The sequence below is a fragment of the Podarcis liolepis genome, assembly GCF_965112155.1.
Source record: "Podarcis liolepis genome assembly, chromosome: 4".
Classification (NCBI taxonomy): domain Eukaryota; kingdom Metazoa; phylum Chordata; class Lepidosauria; order Squamata; family Lacertidae; genus Podarcis; species Podarcis liolepis.
The window spans coordinates 106,387,932-106,399,455 of NC_139558.1; the positions used below are offsets into that span (position 1 = coordinate 106,387,932).

The 11,524-nt window shown below is 52.7% G+C and overlaps 2 protein-coding genes across 9 annotated transcripts in view; one reads left to right on the plus strand and one right to left on the minus strand.

Moving 5' to 3' along the window:
- The window catches only part of LOC310705094 (uncharacterized protein), a gene marked incomplete at its 5' end in the record, with an annotated part of 105,973 nt that overhangs the window by 44,052 nt on the left and 50,397 nt on the right, over positions 1 to 11,524 (minus strand). The gene's annotated exons all lie outside the window — the stretch shown is intronic.
- On the plus strand, positions 2,402 to 11,500 carry LOC310705346 (uncharacterized protein). Of its 8 annotated transcripts, none has more exons than XM_083500023.1 (4): positions 2,402 to 2,630; positions 5,457 to 5,949; positions 10,419 to 10,500; positions 10,791 to 11,500. In XM_083500023.1, exons 2-4 carry the CDS (start codon positions 5,548 to 5,550, stop codon positions 11,021 to 11,023), a joined length of 717 nt encoding a protein of 238 aa, XP_083356149.1. In that variant the 5' UTR covers positions 2,402 to 2,630; positions 5,457 to 5,547; the 3' UTR covers positions 11,024 to 11,500. The 8 variants fall into 8 exon arrangements, with proteins under 8 accessions (XP_083356149.1, XP_083356147.1, XP_083356145.1 ...); XM_083500021.1 differs by having other exon boundaries at positions 2,402 to 2,603; XM_083500019.1 differs by having other exon boundaries at positions 2,403 to 2,576.

Sequence of the window (11,524 nt, forward strand, 5' to 3'; positions counted from 1 at the left end):
TTGCGCTCTCCTCTTTCACCCTCAATAAAAGGTTCTTTAATTCCTCCTCACTTTCTGCCATCAAGGTTGTATCACCTGCTGTCAGGGGCTCAGGAACAGAGGCACAGGGGAGGAAGGAAATGGAGGGCGAAGGGGAAGAATCTGAGGGCAGCGTAGGGGAGTATGACAGCGAATCGGAAGATTCCCAGAAGGAGGCGCCGATGGTCAGGGCAAGGGGGGTCCCAGGGGGGGACGCACCAGAAACAAGGGGCCAGCGGGGACTCCCAAAGCAGCAGCGGGAGATCAGGACCAGCTTCCCCACCAGAGCGTAGTGGGGGGGAAGAGTCCCATGTGTCAGGGCCAGCGTCTCCTCCAGCGGGGGAGAAGATGAGTCAGGGCCGACCACGCCTCTATCGGAGAGTGGGGGAATGGAGGGGAGGTCAGGTCCAGCTAGCCCCCCCCCAAGGGGGAAGCAGTTACAGGAGCAGTGTAATGGTCAGGAGGAAGGTTGCCGGCTGGGCGCGCGTGCCAAGTTCGAATGTACAGGCGCGTGGGACAGCAGAAAACCTGGATTGGGAACCAGGTCCTAAAGCCCGCCGGAGGCAGGGGGAAGACTCAGGGGAATCAGCGTCAGAACAGTCTAGGAAGGGCAAGACCCCAGAGGACGGGCGGAGCCAGAGGAGGAAAGAGCAAAGGAAGAGGTGGAGCAAGGCTAGAGTCTTAAACTGGTGTCTGGGGGGAGGAGATTCTGCTGAGCCCGACCAAGGGCTCCCTCTAACCCTGTATAGTCCACACTGACTGGCAGCAGCTCCCCCCAGTTTCAGGCAGGGGTCTCATCCAGCCCTTGCGGGAGATGCCAGGGGCTGACCCTGGGACATTCTGCATGCCAAGCAGATGCTCTTGGTTCCCCATATTTCACTAGACTTTCGATGTTATTCTGTTAGCAACCGTGGAGATCCCACCTGCCTCTTTCCAAAAGAGAAAACTCACCTATTTGAAGAATTTGAGGTGATGCATCATTTGTATACTTTTTATGAGTTCTATGTTTTCAATGTTCCTGAGATCTTTTGATGAAGGGTGCTATATCAATTCAATTAAGAACAACAACAACAATTATTATTATTATTATTATTATTATTATTATTATTATTTATTCATTCATTTATACCCCGCCCATCTGGCTGGGTTTCCCAAGCCACTCTGGGCAGCTTCCAACAAAATATTAAAATGCAATAGTCCATCAAATATTAAAAGCTCCCCTAAACATAACAACCATCCATTTTTAGTCCACTGAATTAGAAATTCAGCATTTCTGGGAGGGGAAATGGCATACTATTGAATGTTTGCATAGCAACATGCTTAAGAAAGTTTTGGTTACTCATGATGAGAATAGGATTTATTTATTATGATATTCACTGGGTTCCTCCTCGGCAGCCAGTGCAATGGTTTCAGCAGGGCTGGACTCAGGACCGGCTGCCTTGAGGGACACCTAAGAGCAGTTGGGCAGGGAAAGGTCTCCCTGGGGAGGTGGGGGACTCTCCTTCCTTGGAGGTTTCTAAGCAGAGATCGGACGGCCATCTGCCATGGATGCTTGAGCTGAGATTCCTGCATTGCTGGGGTTGGACTAGATGACCCTGGGATCCCCTCCTATCTCTCCACTCCGGAATTCTAGGAGGAGCTTCCTTGCCTCCTGCAAAGCCCTTTTCCCTGCAAGCTCTTCCTCTGGTTTCTGGCCAAGGGAGGGAGATGCTCAGAGTCCAGCCAAGAGCCTCACCCCCAAAAGGATGGGCGGGGTATAAATAATAAATTATCATCATCATCATCATCACCATCATTTATTTTGAACTTTGCTTGGTTCCTCCTCGGCAGCCAGTGCAATGGTTTCAGCAGGGCTAGAACTCAGGGCCCGCTGCCTTGAGGGACACCTAAGAGCAGCTGGGCAGGGAAAGGTCTCCCTTGGGAGGTGGGGGACTCTCCTTCCTTGGAGGTTTCTGAGCAGAGATCGGACGGCCATCTGCCATGGATGCTTTAGCTGAGATTCCTGCCTTGCAGGGGGTGGGACTGGATGATGACCCAGGGATCAGGGCCGTATCTAGCGGGGGGGGGGGCGAGGAAGTCCCCCACCAGGGGCATAGGCGCCCCCTCCCCGCAAAATGGGCTTTAAAAAACGGTTCCATGAATATGTCAATCTGTGGGGGGGGGGGAGAGAGGGGGCGTCCCCCCCCCAGGAGAAGCTGCTCTGGTCCAGCCGGGAGGGAAAGGGGGGGGAGAGGCAGTTGCACAGGCTCCCCCCTCCGCCCCAGTTGCTCCCCGTCTCTGGATCTCCACTCCCCCCCCCCCCCCCCCAATTTCTGCACTTGGATTAGAGAGACCCTTCGCCAGCCGGGATCTCTTCGGGGCTGAGCTGGGGGGACTCGGCTTGGCAAGGGTTAAAGGGAAGCGAGCTGCCTTCCTAGAGAGGCCAGGAAGCGGGCGGGGGGGCAGGTCCTCCAGAGCCAAGGCCCCTCCCTCCCCAGTCCTTTCCTGCAAGGAAGGGGGGGGTGTTGCTTTGGTGTCTCTGCTGCAAGGGCTGCCTCGCTGCCCCCTCCTGGGATCTGGTGAGTCTCCTCTCTCTCTGGGATCTGGTGAGTCTCCTCTCTCTCTGGGATCTGGTGAGTCTCCTCTCTCTCTGGGATCTGGTGAGTCTCCTCTCTCTCTGGGATCTGGTGGGGGTCCCAGGGCTGCAGCAGGGGAGGAGGCGGGGGGGGCCTGATCAGGGAGGAGAGGGTCCTGCCAGGGAGGGGCCAGGTCTGCCACGCTCTCCTTCCTGCAGATCAGAGGATCCCAAACTCAGTTGGCCCTCCGCCCCCCCCCTTCAGAAAAAATCTCCCTTCTTTAAACAAAGGAGTCCCTGGGACTTTAAGTCGGTGTGACGTCTCTCAACGTCATTGCAGAACAGAGGAAACATCTGCAAATGGTTTTCGAAAGCTGGACAAGGAAGTGGACTAGACACCCCCCCCCCCGAAAAAAAGAGGTGGGAGAGAGAGGCCGGGAATAAAGAGAGGGATCCCAGTTTCCCAGAGTCTGGCTGCTGCATTGGGGACCAGTTTCCCAGTGTCTCCCAGGGCAGCTCCCCACGGAGGCCACGGCAGCAATCCCCTCGCACCCAGAGCAGGGCATCCCAGGACCACATCCTCTCTCTCCCAAAGGGATGGTTGCTGGAAATGGGCGCTGCTACTCCCTGAGACTCCAGGGACCTGGGCATCAAGGGCTGTGTGTGTGTTAAGCCATCTAAGAGAATAATCATAATAAATTAGCTGCCCCTAATTAGCAGTCACCCCTCAAGTCCAGCCCTGGGGGTCTTAACGGAGAAATCCGAGGGCTCCCTTGGACAAAAAGAAAGACACCAACCAGGAGAACCTGGAGCAGAACAGCAGCCTGTGGGCTTGGTCTGGATGGATCTGTTGCGAGCGGGGGCTCCCCTCACTTGCAGGAGGGGGAGGGAGCCAGAAAAAGGGGGTGCAAGGCCTGATCAAGACTTTTGAAATTGCCCCCCTGTAGTGGATCAAGCCCACCCCCATTCCTCCCCTTCCTGAATTCTAGGATGAGTTTCCTTCCTTCCTGCAAAGCCCTTTTCCCTGCAAACTCTTCCTCCGGCTTCTGGCCAGGGGAAGGAGATGCTCTGAGCCCCCAAAAGGATAGCCTCGCCCCCAAAAGGATATCTGGGCATTGAGGGAGCCAGGGGGGCAGCTGCCCCCCCCCAAATCCATAGAAAAAGAAGAATCTGAGGTTTTGCCAAGGGGGACTCGGCATGGCAAGGGTTAAAGGGAACTGAGCTGCCTTCCTAGAGAGGCCAGGAAGCAAGGGGGGCAGGTCCTCCAGAGCCAAGGCCCCTCCCTCCCCAGTCCTTCCCTGCTTGGGTGTCTCTCCTGGGATCTGGTGAGTCTCCTCTCTCTCTGGGATCTGGTGAGTCTCCTCTCTCTCTGGGATCTGGTGAGTCTCCTCTCTCTCTGGGATCTGGTGAGTCTCCTCTCTCTCTGGGATCTGGTGAGTCTCCTCTCTCTCTGGGATCTGGTGAGTCTCCTCTCTCTCTGGGATCTGGTGAGTCTCCTCTCTCTCCTGGGATCTGGTGAGTCTCCTCTCTCTCTGGGATCTGGTGAGTCTCCTCTCTCTCTCTGGGATCTGGTGAGTCTCCTCTCTCTCTGGGATCTGGTGGGGGTCCCAGGGCTGCAGCAGGGCCGGGGGCCGGGGGGGCCTGATCTGCTCCTCCGGGGGGGACCCCAAGTCAGGGTTGAGAGGGTCAGGGGTGCAAAGACCCCCCCATATGCTCCTGCTACCCAGAGGAGGAAGGAGCCCCGGGGCTGAGAGCCAGAGCTTTTTGCCAGATTCCCCAGGAGGAAGGTCAGGGAAGGAGAGAGCGGGGGGGGGACCCCAAGTCAGGGAGGAGAGGGTCCTGCCAGGGAGGGGCCAGGTCTGCCACGCTCTCCTTCCTGCAGAGCAGAGGGTCTCAAACTCAGTTGGCCTTCCGCCCCCCTTCAGAAAAAATCTCCCTTCTCCCAAAGGAGTCCCTAGGACTGTGTGACGTCGCTCAGCAGTATTGCAGAACAGGGGAAACATCTGCAAATGGTTTTCGAAAGCTGGAAGAGGAGGTGGAGGAAGGAAGGAAAATTGGGAAAGAGAGGCCAGGAATAAAGAGAGGGATCCCAGCCCAGAGTCTGGCTGCTGCATTGGGGACCAGTTTCCCAGTGTCTCCCAGGGCAGCTCCCCACGGAGGCCACTGCAGCCATCCCCTCGCACCCAGAGCAGGGCATCCCAGGACCACGTCCTCTCTCTCCCAAAGGGATTGTTGCTGGCAAAGCAGCCGGAAATGGGCGCTGCTACTCACTGAGCCTCCGGGGACCTGGGCATCAAGGGCTGTGCGTGTGTTAAGCCATCTAAGAGAATAATAGTAATAAATTAGCTGCCTATATTTCAAGGGAGATGTATTTGGCCCCACCCACCTGGCCCTCAGGGGGTTGACTAGATACATACCTGGCCCTCAGAGCAAAGAAAAAGGGACCCCACCCCAGGAGTCTGTCTTGTGAGCGGCAGAGAGTCCAAGTGCAAGAAAAGGAGACAGAAGCAGGGGAGTGGGGGTGGGGATCAACTCCTGAGGACCCCGGATGAGGACCCCCACTAGAGCCAAGCATCCATTTTTCAAATGACTCCCTTGTCAGTCAGTTCTGACTTCATGCATTGACTGGAAGGCAGGAGCAACCAGGCTGACTCATCTCCCAGAAATCCCTTCCGTTGCCTCCACATTCTGCATTGCTAGAGGGCTGGAGACTTACTTCTTCTCCCCTTCCTCCTCCTCTTTCTTTTCAAAAAGGTATCTCATGGTTTGGGCTCTGGTCCCGTCCAGTCCTGATTCCTGGCAAGACTCATCCATGCTTGTTCAGGGATCTGTTTCTTCTCCTGACCTACAAATTCTGTAACAGAACAATGTATTTGCTTTCTAGGATTTGCTAGAGCTTCTCATTAAGACAGACAGAACTTGGCAGAAGACCAAAGGGTTCCTTCCGATCTCTCTGAGGCTTCCTGAGAGCACAGATGGATGAGCAAGACCCAGCTGGCCCTGAAGCAGGAAGAGACCATGCCAACCAAACTGGGAGCAGTGGGGGATTCTGGGAAAACTCTGGCCAGAAGATCCTGGGTGAGGAGGACACCCTCCGCTCAGAGGTGCAGAGCCAGCAGTTGAGGCAGTTCTGCTGCCAGGAGGCCAAAGGACCCCGAGAGGTTTGCAGCCGACTCTACCACTTTTGCCACCAGTGGCTGAAGCCAGAAAGGCACACGAAAGCTGAGATGCTGGACCTGGTGATCTTGGAGCAGTTCCTGGCTGTCCTTCCTCCGGAGATGGAGAGCTGGGTGAGGGAGTGTGGAGCGGAGACCAGTTCCCAGGCGGTGGCCCTGGCCGAAGGTTTCCTCCTGAGTCAGGCAGAGGAGAGGAAGCAGGTGAGGGAGACTTTCCTCTGGATATTATCTTGACCAGAGCCAGGGCCTTTTCGGATGTGGCTCCGTCCTGGTGGAACGCTCTCTCACAAGAGACCAGGGCACTGTGGGATTTGACATCTTTCCTCAGAGCATGCAAGACAGAGTGTTCTGCCAGGCCTTCAGGGTTCAAAGTTCAGTCTGATTCTTTTCTTTCAGTCCAAGAATAAGCATTAAAGAGGCTTCCTAGCCCGCTCACACCTCCTTTATAAGACCAGTGGTAACAGTAGTTGGCCCTAGCGAATATTAACCACTCTCATTTTTACTTGACTTGATCGTGGATGGAGGACTTGACCTGGCATGTGTAACAGAGACTTGGTTGGATGAAGCAGATGGGCCTGTTCTTGCCGCTGCTTGTCCACCAGGTTTCTCTTACGCACAGCAACCCAGGTCATGTGGGCGGGGAGGGGGGGTTGCAGTGATTTTTAGGAAGTCATTAGTTTGCACCAGGCGTCCTATTGGGAAGACCCAGTTCTCTGAGTGCATGTTCTGGAAGTTGGGCAATAGGGGCAGTACAGGATTCCTTTTGGTGTACCGACCTCCCCGCTGCACCAAGGATTCCCTGCCCGAGCTGCTTCAGGTCGTGGCGGATGTTCTCCTGGAGACACCTAGCTTGGTTGTCCTAGGGGATTTTAACATCCATGCCGACACGACCTTACAAGGGGCCGCTCGGGACTTCGTGGAAAGCATGGCCTCCATGGGGCTGTCCCTGAATAAGTCTGGCCCAACCCATAGCCGCGGACATGCCTTGGACCTGGTGTTTACCTCTATGGATGTTGGTGATCTGACAAGCGAAACGAAAGAAGTGCCATGGTCAGATCACTTCCTGGTGCAACTGGACTTCTCCGCGACCCTTCCCCTCTGCAGGGAGGTGGGACCGATTCAGATGGTCCGCCCCCGCCACTTAATGGATCCAAATGGTTTCCAGAGAGTGGTAGGGGATGCTTTATCCCATGTTGATGGCCTTTCAGCCGATTCCCTGGTGTCCCACTGGGATGCGGAGTTAACCAGGGCTATTGACTGTCTGGCTCCGAAGCGCCCTCTCCGATTGCATGGAGCCCGGACAGCCCCGTGGTTTTCCACAGATCTGAGGGCAATGAAACAATCGTTGAGACGGCTAGAGCGCCGGTGGCGGATAACTCATTCCGAATCTGACCGGACACGGGTTAGAGCTCAATGTCGAGCCTACCAAGTGGCGATAGCGACGGCGAAGAAGACGTTCTTCACCACCTCTATTGCATCTGCAGAAAACAGCAGCAGGAGACTTTCTTAGGTGGTCCGCAATTTAGCGGAACCACCTGCTACATCGGGGCCCAGTACGGGCCACATGATCTCCTGCAATGATTTTGCAAAGTTTTTTGCAGATAAAGTCGCTGAGATTCGGGAAGAAGTAGACTCCACCGTGGGAGCAGGGCCGGGGCGGGAGAGTGCTAGAGTCCTGTCTAGTCAAATTGCGTGGGATCAATTCCAATCTGTTACCTTCGAGGATGTGAACAGGCTGCTTGTTGTTTTTTAAAAAAAGATATTTATTAAAGATTTTAAACATTAAATTCACCAAACACATATAACACCCTCACCCAAATACAACAAACAAAGAACAATAGAAAAAAGCAAAAAACAAACAAACATATAGTAACAAACACACCACAAAATCAGATATCTAACATCCATCTTTTCTTAAACTTTTGGACTTCCTCGCATCTCCCATCCCTGCGTTCCCAGTTATAGAATCATAAACAGCAATTTATCACCTTATTTCAACTCTTATTTTGTAGTTTTCAAATATTATGTCCCCAACTTTAAACATTTTTATCAAATACTTAAATACTTAATTTAGACATAATGTCATTCCAAAATTTATCTTATTTCTCAAATCTCACTTATTCTCATGTTTCTTTCAACTAAATTGCTGGTGCCGTGTTGTTTTCAGTCCTGCATCCTTCTTAACACTCATACAATTTACAATGTTTTTGTAAATAGTCCTTAAACTTTTTCCAGTCCTCTTCCACTGCCTCTTCTCCCAGGTCTCGGATTCTGCCAGTCATTTCTGCCAATTCCATATAGTCTATCAGTTGCGTCTGCCATTCTTCCAGAGTGGGCAACTCTTGGGTCTTCCAATGTTTTGCGATAAGTATTCTTGCTGCTGTTGTTGCATACATAAAGAAAGTTCGGTCCTTCTTTAACACCCTCTGGCCAACAATGCCCAAAAGGAAGGCCTCTGGTTTCTTAGGGAAGGTATACTTAAATACCTTTTTCAACTCATTATATATCATTTCCCAGAAAGCCTTAACCCTAGGGCAGGTCCACCAGAGGTGAAAGAATGTTCCTTCAGTTTCCTTACATTTCCAACATTTGTTATCAGGCAGGTGATATATCTTTGCGGACAGGCTGCTTGGACGAGTGAAACCAACCACCTGTCTCCTGGATCCTTGCCCATCCTGGCTTAAAAAGCTAGCCGGGAAGGGCTGGGCGATGGGCTTCGTGGGGTGGTGAATGCTTCCCTCCGTGAGGGAGCCTTCCCAGACCTGCTGAAAGAGGCGGTTATTAAACTGCTTCTTTAAAAACCATCTTTATTGCAGCCACGATGGCCAACTATCGCCCAGTCTCAAATCTTCCATTCTTGGGCAAGGTGATTGAGAGAGTGGTTGCTGAACAACTCCAGGCACGCCTGGAAGAAGCGGACCATTTGGATCCCTTCCAGTCGGGATTCAGGCCTCATCATGGGACTGAAACTGCCTTGGTCGCACTGGTTGATGATCTCCGGCGGGCTAGGGACAAAGGTGAGAGCTGTTTCCTAGTGCTGCTGGATCTCTCAGCGGCGTTCGATACCATTGACCATAACATCCTTCTGGACCGTCTTGAGGGGCTGGGAGCTGGGGGTACTGTCATACAGTGGTTCCGCTCCTTCCTCCTGGGCCGTGTTCAGAAAGTGGTGGTGGGGGATGAGTGTTCAGACCCCTAGGCTCTCACCTGTGGGGTGCCTCAGGATTCTGTCCTCTCCCCCATGCTTTTCAACATCTACATGCAGCCGGTGGGAGAGATCATCATGGGGTTTGGGCTGGGTGTTCATCAGTATACAGATGATACCCAGCTCTACCTCTCTTTCAAATCAGCACCAGTGAAGGCAGTAACGGTCCTGTGTGAGTGTCTGCAGGCAGTTGGTTGGTGGATGGATGGTGGCTAACAGATTGAGATTGAATCCTGACAAGACAGAAGTACTGTTTCTGGGGGATAGGAGGCGGGCAGGTGTGGAGGATTCCCTGGTCCTGAATGGGGTAACTGTGCCCCTGAAGGACCAGGTGCGCAGCCTGGGAGTCATTTTGGACTCACAGCTGTCCATGGAGGCACAGGTCAATTCTGTGTCCAGGGCAGCTGTGTACCAGCTCCATCTGGTACGTAGGCTGAGACCCTATCTGCCCGCGGACTGTCTCGCTAGAGTGGTGCATTCTCTGGTTATCTCCCGCTTGGACTACTGCAATGCACTCTACGTGGGGCTACCTTTGAAGGTGACCCAGAAACTACAACTAATCCAGAATGCGGCAGCCACACTGGTGACTGGGAGCGGCTGCTGAGACCACATAACACCGGTCTTGAAAGACCTACATTGGCTCCCAGTGCGTTTCTGAGCACAATTCAAAGTGTTGCTGCTGACCTTTAAAGCCCTAAATGGCCTCAGTCCAGTATACCTGAAGGTGCGTCTCCACCCCCATCATTCTACCCGGACACTGAGGTCCAGCACCGAGGGCCTTCTGGCGGTTCCCTCCCTGCGAGAAGCGAGGCCGCAGGGAACCAGGCAGAGGGCCTTCTCGGTGGTGGCGCCCTCCCTGTGGAATGCCCTCCCACCAGATGTCAAAGAGAAGAACAACTACCAGACTTTTAGAAGACATCTGAAGGCAGCCCTGTTTAGGGAAGTTTTTAATGTTTGATGTATCGCAGTATTTTAATATTCTTTTGGAAGCCGCCCAGAGTGGCTGGGGAAACCCAGCCAGATGGGCGGGGTATAAATAAATTATTATTATTATTATTATTATTATTATTATTATTATTATTATTATTATTATTATCATCATTATACCAGTGGACTGCCATCTGTCCAGATTTTAATTTGTTTTGAACTAATTTTAAGAAGTATTTTAATCGATTGCCTGTTCTTATGTTCTTTGTATACTGTGTTAGATTTATGATGTTAGCCGCCAAAAGATTGGCTCCAGCCAGGGAGGGTGGGGTAGAAATAAAAAATTATTATTATTATTATTGGGGGCTCCAAAGAGGATGGAGAACATCCCATAATGCTCTGCTGATGGCCCATGCTTTTTCTGGGAAGGCATCCATGGAATGAGATCTCACACTCTTAAAGTTTTTGACTTTTCCATTATCTTTCTGCTATTTCTTGTCATTCATTCTCTATTTTGAATCCTTGTTGCTTTTTTCAGGAAAAGGATCGTTTTGAGGAAATGGACCTAGATTCCTGTGAGGCAGAAAGGCCTCCGTTGGACACCAGAGAGAGGCCACTGGGTAAGGAGGAAGGCGGTTTTTCTCCATTTGGTCTCATTCTGTTGGTTTCCCCATATAACCTCTGGGTTCTTTTCATCAAGTTTTTTTTTTGGGGGGGGGGAGTAGGGAGGAAGGGTCCAGAAGAGGAGAGATGTATTTCTGCATGACTAACATATGAAATGGGCACAAATGTCCAAATGCACTCAGCAGGTAAGGCTTTCTGAAAGGCCCATCTGTAGATAGAGATGCCTGTTTCACCTGTGAGAGACATGGGCACGCCTGGCATCCTGCTTACCTGTTTTCTCTTTCAGGAGACAGAATGATGCCAGCAAGACCTCCTGATCCACCTTTTCATGGGGGCAGAAGGGAAGCAGCGGCTGTGGAACCAGATCAGGTCAGGGGAAGCTGCCTTGTGGGGACAGAGGCCGAGGGATGGAGCAATGTCATGGACTGGTTGGGCACAGAGGAATGGTGGGAGGAAGCAGCCGGGGAACCAGGAAGGGAAAATGTCTCAGCCCAAGGAGTGGAGGTGGAGGAAGGATGAGCAGTGAGAGGGAGAACAGGGAGAAGCCCGGGAAGACGAGGTGTCAGAAGCTGAAGGGGTAACAGGGCTTAGTGAGCTGGGAGACTCTGAGGCAGAATGCAGTCCAGAATCGGAGGCAGAAGAGGAAGGAGGCGAGGTGGGAGGAGGAAGGTCGAGAGGCAGAGGTGAGTCAGGAGAAGGAGGAGACACCAGGGGCTCCCTCTCCTTATGACAGAAGCAGGAGACTTCTGACAATGGAGGAGCAAAGGCAGGCTTCACACTGGCGCACTGTTGGATCACTTGCCAGAAACCCCAGAGAGAGGGGACTTGGAAAGCTGTGGGGAGCTAGGGGCCTTCTCTTTTGGCAGCTGATTCTCCCTCACAACGTTGCCAGTGGGCAAACAGACCGCGACCAGCCGCTGGGTTTACCATCTTAAACCCACAGCAACAGGCTAGGCCAGTAGCCAGAGGGTTCACACACAAAAGAGGCTGCATTATACTGAGGTATATGCCCCCACTTCC